The sequence below is a fragment of the Cucurbita moschata genome, unplaced genomic scaffold, assembly GCF_002738365.1.
Source record: "Cucurbita moschata cultivar Rifu unplaced genomic scaffold, Cmos_1.0 Cmo_Scf00001, whole genome shotgun sequence".
Taxonomy (NCBI): Eukaryota; Viridiplantae; Streptophyta; class Magnoliopsida; order Cucurbitales; family Cucurbitaceae; genus Cucurbita; species Cucurbita moschata.
In genome coordinates, this window is record NW_019268517.1 from 8814553 (window position 1) to 8834434 (window position 19882).

General features: G+C 33.8%; 3 protein-coding genes across 3 annotated transcripts; 1 reads left to right on the forward strand and 2 right to left on the reverse strand.

The window, feature by feature from the left end:
* The first annotated feature begins 560 nt into the window (after nucleotides 1-560).
* LOC111446128 (transcription repressor OFP6-like) lies at nucleotides 561-1405 on the forward strand. The gene has a single exon (XM_023084799.1). It carries the CDS (start codon nucleotides 705-707, stop codon nucleotides 1227-1229), a length of 525 nt encoding a protein of 174 aa, XP_022940567.1. The 5' UTR covers nucleotides 561-704; the 3' UTR covers nucleotides 1230-1405.
* A 7411-nt stretch (nucleotides 1406-8816) lies between these two features.
* LOC111446135 (ubiquitin-conjugating enzyme E2 variant 1D) lies at nucleotides 8817-14692 on the reverse strand. The gene is made up of 4 exons (XM_023084812.1): nucleotides 14505-14692; nucleotides 9996-10135; nucleotides 9481-9606; nucleotides 8817-9214 (listed from the first exon to the last, which is right to left on the reverse strand). The coding sequence occupies exons 1-4, from the start codon at nucleotides 14536-14538 to the stop codon at nucleotides 9074-9076; spliced, it is 441 nt and encodes a 146-aa protein (XP_022940580.1). The 5' UTR covers nucleotides 14539-14692; the 3' UTR covers nucleotides 8817-9073.
* A 2640-nt stretch (nucleotides 14693-17332) lies between these two features.
* On the reverse strand, nucleotides 17333-17695 carry LOC111459550. The gene has a single exon (XM_023102550.1). It carries the CDS (start codon nucleotides 17693-17695, stop codon nucleotides 17333-17335), a length of 363 nt encoding a protein of 120 aa, XP_022958318.1.
* Between the last annotated feature and the right edge of the window lie 2187 nt (nucleotides 17696-19882).

Here is a 19882-nt window from a genome sequence, read left to right on the forward strand (position 1 = left end):
AAACATCTCCTGGTTCATGTACCTCACAAAAAAAAAAAAAATATATATATATATATATATATATATAATAAATTTAAAAATAAAATAAACAAATATAATTTCTAAAACTGAACTTATCATATGATTACTAGTTGGCTAATGTGTGACAAAATCATATCATAAATGTGAAAGATAGCCCTGGAGGAGTCAGTCATAATGAGATTCAACTTTGAAGGTCTCGAGTATTAAAATTCAATTAATTGCTTTGAAAATATAAATAAATTAATTTATGGAAATTTGAAAACGGGAATTAATTCTGATATTCCTTTATAAATCAATTAAATTATCAATTTTGTAAGCGAAGACTTTGTGCTATTAATTGAGATTGCAGATCTTTAAACACTTTCCTAATTTTTATTATATTTTTAAATGTAATTAAATAAATAAATAAAATTTAAAAATGAGGATTTTTGGTCAAAAGGGCCATCATAATTAATCGAACACGCCAATAATTAATTAAGATGGAAGGGTAAGCAAAATTGAAATAATAATTTCTTTTTCATAATTAAAATTTGGATTATTAAAAAAGGTCAGACAAGGTCATCATGCACGTGGGACCAGTCGTAGCTCACGTGCAGGATTTATAGAGCTCTAAACACTCCACTCCCTATTTCCCCTCCGCCATTCCTCTGCTTTCTCCTCCTCCACCTCCACCTCCACCCATAATGGCCGCCGTCAAAAAAAAGCTGCTCGTCCACTTCACCTCCGTCGACATTGGCTGTGGAAGTTGCCGGAAGCCCAAATCCATTCTCTCACAGATTTTCCGCCCCAAGCCCAAGTCTCCAAACTCCAATTCCGACCGCCGTCTCTTCCGCTCGCCCTCGAGTTTTTCCGACAAGAAGCTTAGCGACGTCGACATGTCGTATGGCTCCGAGGTTGTCGGTAACGGGTCGTGGAAAATCGGCGGCGTGAGCGTAGCGGTGGAGAAGGATTCCAGCGATCCGTATGTGGATTTCCGACAATCGATGCTGCAAATGATTTTGGAAAACGAAATTTACACTCAAGAAGGGCTTCGAGAGCTTCTTAGCTGTTTTCTTCATCTCAATTCGCCGTGTAACCATGGGATTATAATTCGAGCTTTTGCCGAGATCTGGGACGGCGTATCATGTAGCAGATCAACGGCGGACATGGCGGTGCCTAAGACGGCGGCTAGAAAACAGAGACGCTCTGTACGGTCACGCGTCTTGTAACCGTCGCCTCATCATGGCTTCGCATTTCTGGATCAGTGTTAGCCGTTTTTTTCTTTTTTGTTGTTTAATTCTGAAGATAGGATGGTTTTTGGGATCTTGATGGATTGGGAAGATGCAGATGTAATTATTGTTAATTGTTCCTTTCGCTAATTGCCAAATACATGGAAGGTTTTTTTTTTTAAATAATATTTTATTCTTTTTCTTTTGCGTAAAGAAATATTCAACTAATATATATATATATAATTTAATTTCGAGGATATGAATGGGAGGCGTGAAGTCAAAGTTGAGTGAAGAAAGGAATGAATGCTTATTTATTACATTTTTTTTTCTTCTAAGATATTACATATATGTTTCTTCAATGCTCTATTTTGTTTGAGAGTAATTTTATATAGTTATAAAGTATATATTGTTCGTGATGTTGGATGATGAGAGTTCTAGTTTGACTAATTTAGCGAATGGTCATGAGTTTATAATCAAATAATATTTTTTTCAGCGTGAGGCGTTTTGGAGGAGCACAAGGTAAAGTCACGAGAGTTTATGCTCAAAGTGGACGAACCCCGCTGATCAAACAGGTAAGAGAGCTTAAGTTAGATGAGATGATAACAAAATTTATGAACTTAAATCCACATTTTTTTTCATTTTTTTTTGGTGACACAGAGCACAAGGCAAACGTAGTTTAAAGAAGATGATGATAAGTTTGTATGAACAGTGAAGAACAGAGCTGCACAGATTGAGATGCAGAAGAAACATAAATATATATATATATATATATGTATATGAGTAGGAGAGAAAGAGAGAGAGATGGCAGTGTGCAGTGAGACATGAATGATGGAGCAGAGAGTTGAAGAAGATCCAGAGATTTCATTGGAAAATGTTGAAATTGAAGACTCTTTCACCACATCCAAATTTGGCAGAGTTATCACTGCCTCACTGCTTGCTTGCTTCCTTGTTTTGCCTCATCTCACCTCACATCTTAAGCTTCCCCTTTTAAGCCATGACTTCTGTCCATCACGGTCCTTATCTGTTGGGTATTTGATGTTAGATTCCATGTCGATTAGAGATAGAAACGAGTGCTAGCAAAGATGTTAGGCTCAAAAAACGAGTGGATCGTGAGATCCCATATCGATAGAGAGGGGAACGAACCATTGTGTGTAATGGTGTGGAAACTTCTCCCTACTATACGCATTTTAAAATCTTTCACAGAAAGTTCGAGAGTCTAAAGAGAACAATATCGGCTAACAGTGGACTTGAGCTGTTATAAATGGTATCATAGTCAGACACTAGGTGTTGTACCCGAGAAGACGCTTAGCCCTGAAGAGGGGTGGACACTGAATGGTATGCTAGTGATAATGTTGTGCCGTAGAGGGGAGTAGACCCGAGTGATGCGCCAGCAATGACGTTGTGCTGAGTCTCGAAGGGAATGAATCGTGGAATCTCACCTCGGTTGAAGAGGGGAACTAAGTATTCTCTAAGCATCCTCTCCTCTCTCTCTCTCTAGGTGTGTCTTCCCTATCACTCTATTCATCTCTCATAAATGTTCGCTGAAACCAAGATATTTATACATATTTTAATGTTTTGCTGGCTTCTATAATTAATTATGCACGTGACTTGAATCAAGTTATATATATTTATACGAAACTACTCATACTTGAACTTATACAATCAAATTGTTAAAATGCAATAACCAAAATAATTAATTTCGTGTAAAAGCATATGGTTTAAAAATTAAATATATCAAAATGACTATTTTAAAAATTATTTTGACCCTAAAAATTAAAATTAAAAAAAAAAACCCCATAATTTAGAAATATAAATCCAATGGCCATTTAATAAAACAATTATTTTATTATGGCCATTTTTTGATGTTAGCCCAAACGTTTTCACTTTGGGCCCATGAGTTTAAGATGGGCTTGAGTTGGAGAATCATTCGTGTTGGCCCAATTACGTATCAAGGCCCATCTTCCTTCATTAAGGCAGACTTGTCAGATCCGGTTGCGTTTATAAATAATAAATAATAAAAATAATAAATAACCCAAATTCTCCCATATTACGGTATTACCCTTGTCTGGTGTTCTCCGAGGATTATTGAGAGTGAGTCCCACAGTAATTAATTTAGTGGAATATCATGAGTTTATAAGTGAGAAATACTATCTCTATTGGTATGAGGCCTTTAAGCAAAATCATGAAAGCTTATGCTCAAAGTAGAGAATATCATACTATTGTGGAGAGTCGTGATTCTTAACATAGTATTAGAGCCTTTGTTCAAGGGTTCCAGAGAACGGAGCCGAGCCTCGATTAAGGGGAGGCTATTCGAGAGCTCCATAAGTTATATAGTTCTTAATCATCATATTCTCATATAAGGATTGATTTCATTTGGATGTGGTCTCCATTTATTCACTTACTCCTCTTTACTCGAGTGTTACATTTCAACTTAATCGTTTACTTGTTTGTTCTTCAATATTTAGTCTATAATTCATTTAGTTGATTGTTGTAACAACTCAAACCCATCGCTAACAGATATTGTCCGTTTTAACCCGTTATGCATAACTGTCAGTCTAACAATTTTTGGAGAAAATAACAAAATATTTTTTATAAGAGCGAGGAAACCTTTTCAATCGACGAAGAATAATTATATTCCCATTTGTAAGGTTTTGAAAGTGAAAGGTTGGAGGGTTAATTTGATGCAAAACATGGAGGGGAAGAGAAGAGGAGGGCGAGGAGGATAAGATGATTCGGTCTCATCGACCAAAGAGATGCACAACAAAGAACACAAAACTGGTTGGAAAATGTAAAAACAGACAGACACACACATAACACAGCCTTCTCCAATGTTTGGTCACAATCCTTTCACTTCATTAAAAAAAAACCAAACCAAACCATATAATAACAATAATAATAATACCAAAACGAAAAATGACAACTATATAGCATCAAAATCAACATTAAAAACCTTATTTTAATGAACATTGTCTCATAATAATATAATTAAAAAGCGTTACATGGATTAAATAAAATCTGTAAAAGAGGAAAACATGGACATAAGTTTCTGGACTCTTTTTTTATTTTTATTTTTTATAATAATAATATAACATCATTACCAACCTCCAACAACTACTCTCTAAGTAAGCCATTAATTACAATTACCAAGTTTTAAAACAATGTCACAAAGCTATTAAATGGAGCGTTAATTTGATGCTTAGTTAATAAAATGTTGCACATGGGGAACTGCAGGAACCTAGAAATGAAGAACATAGCTTATGATTATTTAAAATTAACATATTCATTATAAAGAATTAATACTTCGCATAAATTATAGTGCCAAATATCAAATTTATTAGAAGCTTCGCCGCTCAACCCTACACTCACCCATGTTACAAGCTCCATTTTATTTTTATTTTTCACCATTAAAATTAATTTAATCAAATTTATAAAATATCTCTTTAATATATATAATTTAAAATATATAAAAAGATGGGGACTTTCTTATCATACATTAAGAATAATTCCCGCATTTTTTGTTTTTTCTTTCAACATGTAGCTCATTTGCTCACCTCCCAATATATATATTTAAATTAATTAATTTTTTTATTTTCATTTCAAATTTATTATTTATAGCCATTTACAAAAAATCTGAAATCTGAATGCATGGCCCAAATTAAAACTATGGATTTTTGTTCTATCCTATTAATATAATTATATATATGAAAAAAAAGAAAAAAACTTTAATGTTATCATTTTCAATATCCTATTTAAATCCTTTTTAATACCATGAATTCTTGAATAATAATTTAATTTTATCTGATAAAAAATCCATTTTTTTAAAATATTATAATAAATGGGAGATTGTGCCAAGGAGTCTGCTAAAACTGCAAAATAGACAACGACCTACCAATTTCAAAAATCAACGGCTACGATTATATTTATAGGTCCATGACTTAAAAACTCCTCTCCTTGGATTCTCCACGTGTAAGGTATTAATTACTCCGAATTTATTATACGGTGAGACGTGTTGTAGAGGATCAAGTACTTCATCTAAAATAAATGGAATTTAATAATGAACAAGAGTTGGTCGTTTTTATAGATTTGATGATATCAGTATGCATTGATTACTCAAAATTCCGTTAAAGCAAAATATCAATTTTATGAAAAATAAAATTAAAATAATTCACAAACATTTAAGAAATAATACAATACAATTACTTACCTAATTTATTCTTAAAAAAAACTAAAATTATATATTCATAACATTTTTCAAATTTGAAAATGGAATTTAAAAATATATGTATAGTTTATCACATATATCATATTTGATATTTTATTATAAGATAAATATTGATAAATATTATATATTTATTTTTTTATTTTTTTATTTATTGTTATTTTCATTTATTACTCTTTTTCATATTCTTGTAATTTATTTGATTGTAACGACAAACAAAATTAGAGATTTGGGTATGTTCATATGGATATTTATATAAAAATTAAAATTATGGATAACACATGGATTGCCTCTTCTATAATTGAATATTTTTATTTAAAAAAATCAAGAAAAAACATGATGGTGATGTTGATCTAATGAAGGTATCTCCTCGATCTCCATGGATGAGGATGTACAAGGTAACAAATTTGAAGAAGAAGATGAAGAAGAACACAAGGAGGAACAACACGAACCCACCAATGGAGAAATTACAAATTTGTCGGAATTATTGGAGGAGGAGGAGGAGGAAGAAGACGGCGCCGCCGCCGCCGTCATTGCAAGATTGATTAATAAATCCACAAAAGCTGTAAGAATAAATCCATGGTTGTTTCTTCCATTAACTCTCAAATACCAACTCAAAAGCTCCTCTAATCTCTCCCAATCCTTCATCCCATGCGCCTCCACCATCTCCTCCATCGATTTCCTAAAATCCAAAAATGGGTCATCCGAATCCATGGATATAACCGTCGTCCCCTCCTTCAACTCCGGCGACACGTCGCCGTTTTCGTTCTCTTTCAGAATCGAGCTTGATTTTCCGGCGGGCTCGAAGAGGAGTCTGTCTGACCTGAGCCCTCGGATCATTCTCTCTATAGGGTCGCCGCCGGAGAAATCCGACGCCGTTGAGAGGCTGCCGGAGGAGTCGGAGGAGAGTGTAAAGAAGGAGTCGGAGGAGTCTGTTGCGGCGGCGGCGGCGGCGACGGTGGCGGAAGTGTTGGTTCGGAAAGAAAGGGTTCTTGGCTGGCGACATGACGGCCAGGGCCAGGTGGACTTGTCGTCTGCGGAGGATTTGAAGAGAGAGGGGAGCTTCATAATCTTCTTCTTCTTGTTGTTGTTCATTAACATGTCTGTGAAAGTGATTTTGGGTGTTGGGTTTGGTTTCAAATTTGTTTTGGAGGTTCAAAATTTGAGCTTTCTGTGTGGGACATTAATGGCGGGTCAGAGAGAGAGAGAGAGAGAGAGAGAGAGAGATTTTGAGGAGGCAGATGGAAAGTGAAGGAGGAAGGTGGGAATATAAATGAGGCCTATTTAAGGTTCTTTATTGAGTAAAAAAGTAAATATAATAAAACAAACAAATTTTACAAATAATATTAAAATTTGTATTTAATGTCCTTAAATTTTAAAAGGCTACAAAATTTATTTATCATTTGTGAATAACGTTTTAAATTTAAAAAGTCTTTCAAAAACAAAAATATTAATAAAATGTTTTTAAAGTGCAATTCCTCTGTTGGATCAATCGAACTCACTTCCTAACACTTCCTTAACATTTGTTCCACTTTTGGAAGACCCTGCATTATATCACTGGATCGTGTAGAGAGGGTTTTTGGGTTTGAGCAACTACAGAGGAATAGGAAAGAAAAGAGTTTACATATTGAAACACATTATTGGATAAGGGAAGTTTTTGTCGTTTAGTTTTGAGAGCCTCCTTCTCCCCGTCCCTTACTCGTTTTTTGACAGCTATCATTCTAGATTTTTTTCGTATGTCGAAAAAGTCTCACCTTTCTACCTTAATTCTTGCAGTTTTTCTCGGGTCTTTATACATCAGACTACCTTTATCCTTGCCATGGTTCAAGGGTGTCTATACAAAGCTCTTCTCTTCACTCAAAGAGATAGAACTAACTTGTCGGCCAAAGGAATAGGACTCCCAAACAAGTTCTCTTTAGAAAATTGGAATCTCCGTGAGGATTTTACCCTTTATCTATCCTAATTCACACGTGAATTCCTGATACTCCGAAGTAAAAATCCTTCCAACTCCATATTATTATTATTATTTTAAAAGGACAATCTTGTTCACCAAATCAATTATTTGATTTGATGCATATGACAACTCCCATCAACTTTTCAAACATTTTCTATGATCTACAAAGATCATAGTATTGATGCAACTTTTGGTCAATCCTAGGCTCAATGTCCACACTACTTGACCACAGTTCTAAATGCAATGCATGAAAGTGTTCCTGTTTCCCAATATGTCCAAACATTCATAATACCTAATGCAAATCAAAAGGGAATGTTCTATTGCCACTTCCTACCTATACCAGAAAACCATTATTCATTTTTGGGGGACCATGGCCATGGCTCTGCTAACCTTCATGGTGGTCCAGATTACACCATATCCAAACAAAATATGGGGTATATATTTCCTTATCATCCTAACAAACCATTCAAAAAATTGTATAAAGATCCTAATAACAAGATTGAGTGAGCATTTGAAACCATACGGGTAGAAAACAAATTACAGCTTGGTGGGGTGCCCTTATCTGCATCAGTTTGCAGTATTCTACAGTCCAATGGCTCATTCCTTTGAACTCTCTTTTGATTGACATGAGAACTTAACTTGTAGTTAATAGCTTCTTGTCAAATATGCTACTGCTTTTGGGAGTTTATGTATTGCAGATTTCTCATCATCTGATGCATACAATAAAAGAAGAGAGATAACTAAAAAGGCTATCCAATGGATGTCGAAGAAAGTACCATCATGCCATCCCGACATTAGCGTCAAGTCAAAATAACTTCTATCATCAACCTATCTCCTACTTTTATTGTAAATGAATGAAAGGCGTTACAGTTTAAAGAGTTGAACAAGACAATAACATTTCATTCGAGTCAGCTTCTCTACAGATCATTGACAAAGATAATAGGCTAACAACAGAATAGCTATGATACCTTAGTTAGAAATGCTTAACAATGATAGAATTGAAAAAAGGAATTTTCATGTATGAAAAGTATAATCATAAATGTGAAGTTAGAAATCATACCAGATTCAAAGTGACTCTTCTCATCACCATAGGCCGAGCACTTCAAGAAACGTCGTCCCTGTTATGTGATCTTAAATTTGTTACTTTCAAGTCTAACTCCTAAAGAGAATAAAGCATCGACTCCAATGAAGCTAGGAACATGAAGTAAAATTGAATACTTGATGAAAGCATTCCACAATGACTTGAAGAACAGAATTATATTGTCAACTGAAAATGCTATTCGACATTTTCTTTTTTTTGAGACACCTTTCCTGACTTTCATGCTTGATTAGACCTGGTACCTTCGGAAATTGATTACCATCATCACTCTCCCGTGTGTGTGTGTGTGTGCGCGTGACAGAGATAGAGAGAGTATTGCAGCAAACAACCAACGCGCAAATTAGATAATACTATTATGTAAATTTGTATTCAATACACTTCCATCAGTAAAAGACCATCATCCCTTTAACACAGACCGACAAGAAAAGACTACTGATCAACAATGAAGCAATGCAAATCATCAAGATTTTGGTTCTATCCTGGAATGTGCTCAACTTCCACAGGATTACACAGCATTGCAAACTATATTGGAATATTGCACACCATATGATCATGTGTACATGATCTCGAGGCTAGAAGTAGGTGCCTTCCGGAGGTTGGACCAGCTTTCGGTTATGTGGGGCTGCCATTTCCTTTTTCAGCTGTGTGAGTATGTCCTCCATGGAGTACTCTCGCTGCCAATTTGCAAGAAGTCCAAATTTCTTTGGCTCAACCTGTTGGAAACCAATCACGACGTAACAAAACATAATAAGCTCCTTGGAGAAGGGCAAGATCAGTTTATAAAATCATCTAGATAGGCAGACGATAAGATGTTGGTGAACTTACTGCTATCAGAGCTACAATTCTGAAAGCACTAGTTTAATATACAATTAAACATATATACTACTATTATCGTTTGTTCTTTCTTTCAAACATCAAATTTTAGTTAAAAAAAAAATAGTACTAAGAAATTCAAATTGTCGAAGGAAATCAGAGATACCACTCCAGTTTCGTGGTTCACACATGTCATGTTGACTCTTGAATGAAAACGAACACTTGGTGGCTTCTCAGGGTAATCTTTGTCGCAGAACAGCTTCAACTGATAAATTCTACCTTCATGTACCGTCTGCAAGAAAAAAGACTCGCGATGAATGTTTACTGCATTGTATGTGGGCATAAAATAGGAACTGTATAATAAGGTAGGCTGCTAATTTTCTGCAGAAGACTCGCAACAGCACTTATTATTTCAACCATTCACAAAACCTGCCCCTTCAAGTTTTTCATACACAACTTTTCAAAATGAGAGCTCTTCTCCAAACTTCAAGTGGAAAAACAATGCTATTTACATTTGGGAAAGTGCAGGAATGGCGGTTTCATTATGAGTTATATAGATAAAGATTTTTTCTTTTTTGGAAAGTTCTTTTATTGGGTAAGAATGAATTATAAAAGTTCACATTTTCTTCACGAGCAAGCCATTAAATTACAAGTCCTGAAAAGAAGAGCAGAAGCCATTACATTGTGTGGACCAATAATGGTGCCAGTCCATGAACGCATATAAATGTCATCTCCATCATCCATTCCATAGCTCACAGTGCCATCACCAATGCCTTTTTCTCCACGTTCAAGTTCCTCAAGCAACCTGAAGTTCCTAGGAACTGTGATGGAAAGCAAACACTTAAAAGATGCTTAAGTGCCATTGGCGAGACATCAACGTCATTCAAATCTACAATCTGCAATGTACAAATCATTTAATTGACTTGCACTCTCAAAGAGCAACAACATAGAAAAAGAGTGGAACCTACCGACTGCTTTAAAATCACTCCACATAATTTAAATTTATTCAGGAGAAGTACAATCATATTGATATCTGTACTAAAATATTCAAGAATGTCCCTTCAGACATTTCTCCTACTTTCAACAGGGTGCTCTCAAAACCATCTCCTGTATCAAAAGCTTCAAATGCTATCACTTCGATGAATCAAATAAATATTTGACCTAACATGAAGAAAAGATAAGACAAGAAATTTGAGAGTTCTCCCCTTATTCTACCAATTCCAAGCTACTTGGGGTACTTGATCATTATCAGCTCTGCGCATCCTGCTTCATTTCCATTTATTTTTATAACCCCTTGCTATTAACGAATCTCTCTAACCATTCTTACAAACTCCAACTATTCCGTATGTCCCCTAACTCACCAACATAACATTTAGTATTACTTGCCGCCCTAGAAATCTCCTTGGAGAACAATATGCAAATATTCCCATTTGACTGCCCTCATCCTACCAAGTGCTTGGCATTTGTGCATACGCCAAAACTTAACAGCCCTATAAAATAAGCCCCAAAAAAAGGAAGCAAATGCTCTTTAAGTAGCTTACTGCATGGTATCAAAAGATAACGGCCATTTCCAATTTCCACCAAATAATTCTATACAGAGCATATCAATCATAAAATTTGTCGACCAACACCCCCTGAATTGTGCCCATCTTGGGATACATTATCCCCAGCATATCAAACTTAACTTCTCCAAAAGCGGTCCCCAATTTGTCAAGCTTAGATACCATTGACCTACCTTCTTGAGAATCTCCTTGGCATAGATGTAAACTCACATAATCAAGTCCCATATTGCACAAATTTTCAAACTACGACCATACTTCATAAGCATCAAGTTGCATATTTAGTTTCTAAAATGATTCAACTCCCTTCAAACACCCGATTCCAATTTGTGTTTAACCACCTTATGTTGTACCATTTCACATTTCCATGCATACTAATGCAGAGAAAGTATACATCTTCCCAGATGATTCCACTTCCACTTCGGTGTTTATTGAATCTTGGGTCCCTGTCTGGCACAAGTCCTACCTTTGCATCAATAAGTCTATATAGTCATCGTGATTTGACCAAGATATACGTCTTTCTTTGAATTTGTCAATCTTATTAATCACTCGGAATTTTCAGAGACAATGGTATCCATCATTTGACCAATAATTTACACAAACTCATTTAAGAGATATCAATCGTCTCCAAAATCTCCATTTTCACCTCAGGGTTCTTTCATCTATAGCCAGAACTGTCCCTTTGATACCATTTGATTGAAACCATGTTGATATTTGTGTTAAATAAAATAAACACGGCAAAGCAAGAGAAATTTGAGATCCCACCCCTTACTCTCTCCATTCTCAAACCTCCTGGACTACTCAATATTTGCCAACCTCATTCTCTTCCCATTCCCTTTGTTAAGTACTACTTGCAACAAAAAAATTACCTAATCAACAATCTAACAAACTCTATAGCACAAACCCACTAACTAACATGAACTTTTAGAACTAACATAAGTATCTTTTGATCGAAAGAATATATATATATATATATATGTTGCCTTTTTTTTTTTTACAGCTTTCTTTTGAGAGAAATGAAAGAAAAACAAGGGCATAACAAGCCCAACAAAAAAATGGATTCCAAGAACTCCACATATTAATGCACATCTAGCATTACACAAGGAATAAAATTGTGGTCAAGTATGTCTACCACATTAGGATAAACAAGAAACCTCGGAAGCATAGCTCGACACAGACTGAACAGAACCATTTTTGTTCATTTTAAATTCCTAATCTTTCAAATGGATAGAACCACTTTTCTATCAAATGTTCATTCTTCAGCAGTATTATCACAGTGCAAGATGCAACCTAAGACAAAAACTTGAGATTTGAGGTAGAAGGCACACTGATGGCACCAAAAGCACATCCCCAGTAAAGTGAGGTATGCATAAAATTAATTGGTTAATTAATTGATATCTATAGCAATAATTTGTAAAAGAAATTAAGACAGAGAATACTAGAGCATTAAATATCAACCTTTTTTTAATAACCATGGTAATTACGACTAATACTGGGAAACAAAATGGTGTGCTAAGGCTCAATGGTTAAAACATTACATAGACCAAAATTTTACAATATCTAACGTTATAGGATAGACAGATGTCCTGTAGATTTGTTGCAGTATAGTTGACTAGGCCAGATAAAGAGAAAAATTTCAATCAGTTGCTGACAGTTCGAGAGGAAGTGAGGCTGTAAATAGAAAGAAAATCAAAGGAAGAAGGAAAGGAGATATCATCCTATTAAGAGACAGTTAACCCACTAGAAATAAATAATGAAAATAAAGAAATTAGTAAATAACAAGGAAGAAGAAGCATTGATGTAGAAAGGAGAAGGAAAAATTATAAAGATAAAAACGTGGGAAAATAAAAGGAAAGAGATGTAGTATTAGGAAATTGTGGGGTGTGGGTGACCCTATAGCTTTAGGACTACAGATGAGCTCAGTATGACACGGAGAACAATAGACAAAGGCTGAAGTCAAAATATACGGAAAGCAAGTGACTTGCTTGCTATCAAAGAGGGACAATGAGGGCTGAGTGTGAAGTCTCTTGAGTAAAGCATTCACACTGGTTTCCACAAATTCACATTGACGAGTATCAAATGTCAAACAAAATGTGCAACTTATTGTGTGCACCCAATGATCACTCGAGCCATGAAGCTCTAGGCATCTTGCCTCTTACTGAAGCCGAATGCCTAGGAGACAGTTGAGGAAACCATTGAAAACATCATTCTCCAAAATATTTAATGAACAAGGACAAAAGGAAGCTGGCAGGATAATCTCCCGACCACATAACAGCCTAAAAAGTGATCAGAAGGAAAAAAAAAATTACCATCTAATTGTGTTAAGTAAATTTCAGTCGACATTTGTAAACTATTTTAATTTTAAGAAAAAAAGTGCACAATTCTCATGTTTACTTATATAGCAGAACAGAAGCTTTTTTTTTTTTTTATCATTGGCAAATCCTATATTGCTCAACATCGGAGGAAAAAGAGCTAGAGTTAAATTTTCACGTCTAATGCTTAGACAATAACCAAACAATGTTATGATTGTAAAAAAAAACACCCTCGAGGCTTTTTCTCCTGAAGAAGTGAGGCACAAACCTCGAAGTAACGAGGGAAAGAAATCAGCCTCAGTCTAAAAACGAAAACATTGATAAAAACAATAAAAATTTGTTATCAAGCATTACTGAACATAATAATAATTATCATTATAAAAATTAAAAAATTATTCTTTTCAAAAATAAGTAAGAAAGAAAAAAAAATCTTGCATCGTCAGTTCGCCTTTCTTAAGTATATATTCTAAAAGATTATTCTTAACATCACCATTGTTATCACAGAAAGTTCTACTGATTCTTTGTATCGTTGTTTTCAGAGTATATTTGAACATCGCTCAAAGCAAGTCTCCAGCTCAAGGCTCAAAAATGTTAAAGTAGGGTATGCATGTAACAAAAAAGTCAAATATCTGGAACACTGAAAAGTAGAATGTGTTCTTCCTTGTTTAGATTTTTTAGATGATTAATAAAACCAATTCACCTTGAATTCTGACTAAATTTTGAATGCAGTACCTAGCCAAAATATAAGAAGATATAGCACAAAGACCCTACAGGCTTGAAACACAAATCGCATCATTAGATTACCCTAAGAATACATATGCGTATAACAAAGAAAACTGTGATTCGTCAGTCTGGAACATGTACAGAGTTGCTATTCATAAAACAAGTGAATCTAGTAGCCAGCAGCCAAACCCTCCCCCAAACAAAAAGGATGAAGCAGATATCTATCCAAAATAAGCCACGGAGTTCATGCAAAGAAAAGTAAGCCGAGTTCAATCATGAAGCTCCAAAAAATTATTTTCACATCAAAATTAATCTGACCTACAAAATCAAGTATCGCATTTAGATTTTAGAGCAAACCAAATCTCAAAGAACACACAAAGCAAATCAAGAGTATCAGAAGAAACTAAATCAACGGCGTAAATGTAACGCACAGATATATACAAAGAGGTCAAACAAAAAACAAAATTATTGAACAATTAACACAAGCCCATCGACGATTACCGAAACTACCGATGAAATACTCAAATCAGCATAAAATTTGAAGGATGTGAAAGAGAAAACAAGAGATCAAATCAAAATTTGATTAACAGACTGACCAACAACACTCGAGCCTCCTGAACCAAGCGTCATAGATGAATCAAGAATGGTTAAATACGATCAGCTAGCAAGGATCTGATCGAAGAGTGAACGTAGATGGAACACTTGACGAAGAAGAAGAAGAAGAAGAAGAATCTAAGAAAATGAAGGGCAGAACGAGGGGAATAAAGTGGAATCAATAGGTTAGTAAAAGGGGCAAAAGAAAAAAAAAATATTATTATTTTGGAATAACTGACAATGAACTAGTTTTCTAATGGGCCTTCTTTCGTAGGAACCTTCCGACATTTGGGCCTCCATATTTTTAAAAACTAAGCCCATAATATATCCTATCTTCTCTCCGTCCCGATTCATGTACCCTCTATACCCACCCCCGAACCAAATTTTATTATGAGCGGTGTTGTTGTGATATCATTTATAACATTTCAAATGGTTAGATGAACATGACTCTCCACAATAGTATGGTATTGTCCCCTCTGAGCTTAAACTCTCCTGACTTTGCTTTGGGTTTTCCAAGAGGCCTCACACCCATGAAGATAGTATTATTTGATTATAAATTCATGATCATTCTCTAAATTAGACAATGTGAGACTTTCATCATCCAACAAGAATAAGATCAGTCCAAATTCAAGTTAAACTCGAGCCAAACTTTGATTTAACGACTAATTTAAAGAGTTTGAGTCGACCCAATTCAAATTCAAATAATAATTTAGGGTGGGTGAATTATAAATGGAGTAAAAAGTATAAAAAAAAAAAAAGAGAGATTAAATAGTGTTAGTTAAATATAGCATATAAATAGAAAGCATCCAATTAATTGATGCATTATTTTTGCACAAGTTTATTGATAGAGAAATAAAAATAAAAATAAATGCAAAATGAATGCGGCTTCACCAACAAAAGTAATACATGAAATTAAAAAATGAATTAATTTGAAGGTCGAGAATTTTAATTCGTATTTAATCTCCATCTGACGCCGTCGTATCCCAATTGTCCTCAACTGCCTTCCCTCAATTACTCTTGCATTTATGCCTTCCTTATTTTACACTCTTCATGTTACATAAATACATTTCCATCTTCATTTTTCTCCTTTTCAATCATCCAACTACTTTCCCGATAATCATATTTTTATAAATAAATTTGTTCCGACTAAGACTCTAAAAGAAAAAGAAGTCAACCCTCGATTAAGGGGAGGCGTACTTTGTTCGAGGGGAGGTGTTGGATGAAAGTCCCACATCGGCTAATTTAGGGAACGAGCATGAGTTTATAATGATAAGTGAATACTATCTACATTGGAATGAGACCTTTTGAGAAGCACAAAACAAACCACGAGAGCTTATGCTCAAACTGGACAATATCATACAATTGTGGAGCTCGTGTGATTCCTAACACCCACCCCTAAGCCAATCGGCCCCCCAAAACCAAAGGTTGGAAAAGACCCATCCAATTGGAATGGTTTTTTCATATATTATAATTTCATAAACTCATTTATTTGAGTAATTGTTATCGCATGTTGTCTTGTAAACTGCGGCTAATTGTATCTTGAATGACTTGATTTATTATTTTAAATTGATTTAAATTAAATGCATACACGTTTTAAGGAAGTTCAAATCTCTAAAACTACGAGAACGAGAATATAGTAAAGGAGAAGAATACACGAAGTCAGTGAATTTCTTATCAACAAGCAAAAAAAAATTAAAAAATAAAAATAAAATTCATGAGATGGGACCATAGCATTTAATTGTAATTTTCCTAGTAATAAAAATATTTAATCTGTTATAAATTTGAAGGTACAACAATTAAATTATTATAAATAAAATGTGAAGACTAAATTGCTGTATGGAAAATAATAATAAGAATGTTATTATTATTAATTGAATATTAATATTATTGGGCAACCAAGCTTTAGACGATTTGACCAAAGTATACTTGATTATTTTTAATATGTTTAACACCGTCCCCTAGAACACCAAGAAAGCTTTTGACTTTCTCAATTTAATTGATTTAATTATTTCTTTTTTAAGTAAATTACACTCATATTTTTACAGCATTAAACACACACACGATGACAAAAAGTAAATGAAAATTCCCCATTGGTTGGCATGCTAGTAAATATTTTATAATTAAAATATTAATTTAACCCATAAAATTCAACTCTTTTAACCATCAAATATTTGTAGATAAATTATGAGTTGTTCACAGACTATTTTCGTCGATAATAATATTTTTTTATTTTTTTTATAAAGATAAAAATATTAACGTTACTTCTAAAATTTTATGAATATTTTTTCAATATAATATTAATCCTAAAAATATTTTTTAAATTGCTTAAAAAATAAAGGATTAATATATATTTTTGAAACACGGTTCAAAGGTATTCTCGAAATGAAGAAAGTTATAGTAGGGGAACTTTTAAAAATTTAAAGTGAAAATGAAGAAAGGCATAAAATATTTATCAATTATTCTAATTGGCCTTTAAAATGAAGTATAAAAATGAATCCAATTAATTTAGGATATATTTAATTTAAATTTGGAAATAATTTTAAATGAAGAACTGGCATGAACAAGTGCAAGTACAATTTAAACTCAGGTTCATGTCGTCTGCAGAAGATAGAACCAGAAGGGAAAAAGAGATAAAGGGACTCTTTGTTTCAGCTCAAAATCTGAACAAATTAGTATTAATTCTTCCTCTCGGTTCCATGTTATATAACAACATGGCCTTCAATTTTCTCCCAACAACAACCTACACCTCTTTCTTTTCAATTTCACATCTAAAAATAAAAAATAAAAACACTTAACATGCATATGGAAGTTTAACATAGTTTAGTTGTCTCTAGATCTTCCGGGCGACGGCCGTGGATGGCGGAGGTGCGGTGGCGCCGCCATCATGGAGAAAATCCAGCAAAACAGAGCTTTTGCACTTCGGGCATTTGGGGTCATTCTCCGACAGCATTACGTACATAAGACAGCGAGGGCACCCCACCAGCACCATTGAGGTGGCTTCCGGACTGCTGGAGTATCTTAGTGCGGTACCATCGTCTTGGTTTAGCTCCAACGACACGCAAGAGCTTGGTGGCGATGTGGGTGACACTGTCGCCGATCGGCTTGGTGATGACATCAGTGAATGTGACTGTGGTGGTGACAGATTCAGCTTCAATTCGAGCTTTGGAACACTTCCATTGCTTCTTCTGCTCATTGTCTCTCCCTTTTCTGCGATTATGAATCAAAATTCATCAAAATTCAAAATTCAAAATTCAAAAAAAAAAAAAAAAAAACAGAACTTAAACATTATTGTATTTGTACCTTGAGAATTGGAAAATCAAACGGCGGCGATGACGGCGGAGGAAGGCGGAGGAGAGTGAGAATGTATGAGTGGGTTTGTGGGGAACATGGGACTCCGGGGAATGATTTATATAAGAAAACGAAGGTGGGGAAGTGGGAGGCAGAGAGAAAGATTAAAATTAAAAAAAAAAAAAAACAATTTATTATTATTTTTTGGTGGGTTTATTTATTTTCATTAATTTAAAGGGAGTGAATTGAATTTTGAGGAAATATGTGGCAGAGAGTGTAAATTTGAAAGAAAGAGGGGGTGGGGGCAGGGAAATGAATTAAAAATTGCAGGTAAAATAATTAAGGAATTTAAAAAGAAAAGCCAAAGGGTATATGCTTTTTCATTAATGAGAAATTTAATTGTAATGTAATTTTTACGTCGGCGAAACATAAATGACAAATTTTATTACATTAAAATAAAGAAACCAACCAAATTCTTTTACTCCTAAATTTAATGACAGCCGCCAACTAAGATTGATTGGATCGCGATATCCGATGAATTTATGTTTTTTTCTTGCCATTTAATTCCAAAACCTTTTTAATTACTTTTAAATTAAGTCAATATTTTGTTCATTAATTAGACATTATATATTTCTACGACATTAATGATTAATAATTCAACTTCTTTTTTTTTTTTATTTTTTTTTATTGTAAGTCAAGAATTAATGAAATAAATGTGGAATTTATAAAACATAAAAAGTTCTAAAAATAAACTTGGATTTACGTTCACAACCCCTCAATTTTTTTTATTTCATGTTTTGACCTTTTATTTTCTTTCTTTTTGATAATTTTGGCAAGGAGTTGGAATTAAACATTCTTGCATGTAAAAACTTTCTTTATTTACTAATTTCACAGTTTTTTAATAAATAATTTACGTTTTTTAGTCACTTTTACCCTATGTAAAACGATTGACATGGATTGATATTAATAATTTCTTCAAAATATAGCTATTAATGGACCCAAGTTTGAAACTTTACATATCATATTCATTTCAAAATTAAATTATTTCTTTTTAAGTATAATTACTTTAAAATAAATTTTTTTAAAAATAAAAGTTAAAAAATACTTATTTTTACTAACGTGTCCAAATTTAGCTCTTGTACACTTTCTATGGGTGAGTTTATAGTTTACTTTAGTCGATACATCTTCCATTTTGGGCATGAGACCAAAATCGAACTAATCAATTTGGTTATGCTAGGTTGAGTTCTTTTTTGTTAAGTTTGTTAGATTGTGAGTGATATGAACCAAGAGATATCAATCATACAATATATTTTAATAAAGATGCGAAAAAAATGCTATTGAAATTATCAAAAGATATTTTACTTCATGCCACGTTGAAGAAAAATGAAGTTTCATTGTTATAAATTTTGGGTGGATTACAATTTAGAGTAATTTAAAGTACATCAGGTTAATTACGACCATAAACTATGAATATTACAACTGGAATGCATTTAATAATTTTATTTTGACGCTATATAAAACCATGTATGTTGTATTTGTAAGTAGACATAGTAAAAAAACATTTGTGCTTCCTAAGTTTATTTGCAATTTTATGTAGTTTAAGTTGCATGTAGAATCATTCAAGCTCAACATGATCAATCTTGCTTGTGGAGTGATTCAAATCTCAAACAAGTATTCTTGCGTTGAGATATTTGATCAATAAGGATCATTCAAGCTAAACATGATCAATCTTGCTTGTGGAGTGATTCGAATCTCAAACAATGTTCTTGTCTTGAGATATTCGATCAAGAAGGTAATTCGAATCTTACTCCCCTTGTATTGATTTCTACTAAATTTTGACCCATTTTTTCATCTTCAATTATAAAAGGTACTTTTTTAAAAGCGAAAATTAATTCTCCTTATTTCTTTTTCACTTTTAACCACCCATAAAAATGATAAAAGAATTAAATATACATATAAACAAAGTTTCAAGAACATCCCTCTTGAGACGCAACGACGCCAACCGAAAAGCAAGGTGGTATCCACAACAATTGAGAAGTGCAATGCGATGCTAAGCGATGGATGCACTGTTCTATCGTCGAAACGGAGTGCT

Excerpts from the sequence above, each read along its gene's own strand:
- LOC111459550 (XM_023102550.1), bottom strand. The coding sequence starts at position 17,695 with ATGAGCAGAAGAAGCAATGGAAGTGTTCCAAAGCTCGAATTGAAGCTG.
- LOC111446135 (XM_023084812.1), bottom strand. The coding sequence starts at position 14,538 with ATGACGCTTGGTTCAGGAGGCTCGAGTGTTGTTG. Across the intron at positions 9,607-9,995 it reads CCATTATTGGTCCACACAAT|ACGGTACATGAAGGTAGAAT; the intron begins GTAATGGCTTCT and ends TTTTTCTTGCAG. Across the intron at positions 9,215-9,480 it reads TGAACCACGAAACTGGAGTG|GTTGAGCCAAAGAAATTTGG; the intron begins GTATCTCTGATT and ends GGTTTCCAACAG.
- LOC111446128 (XM_023084799.1), top strand. The coding sequence starts at position 705 with ATGGCCGCCGTCAAAAAAAAGCTGCTCGTCCACTTCACCTCCGTCGAC.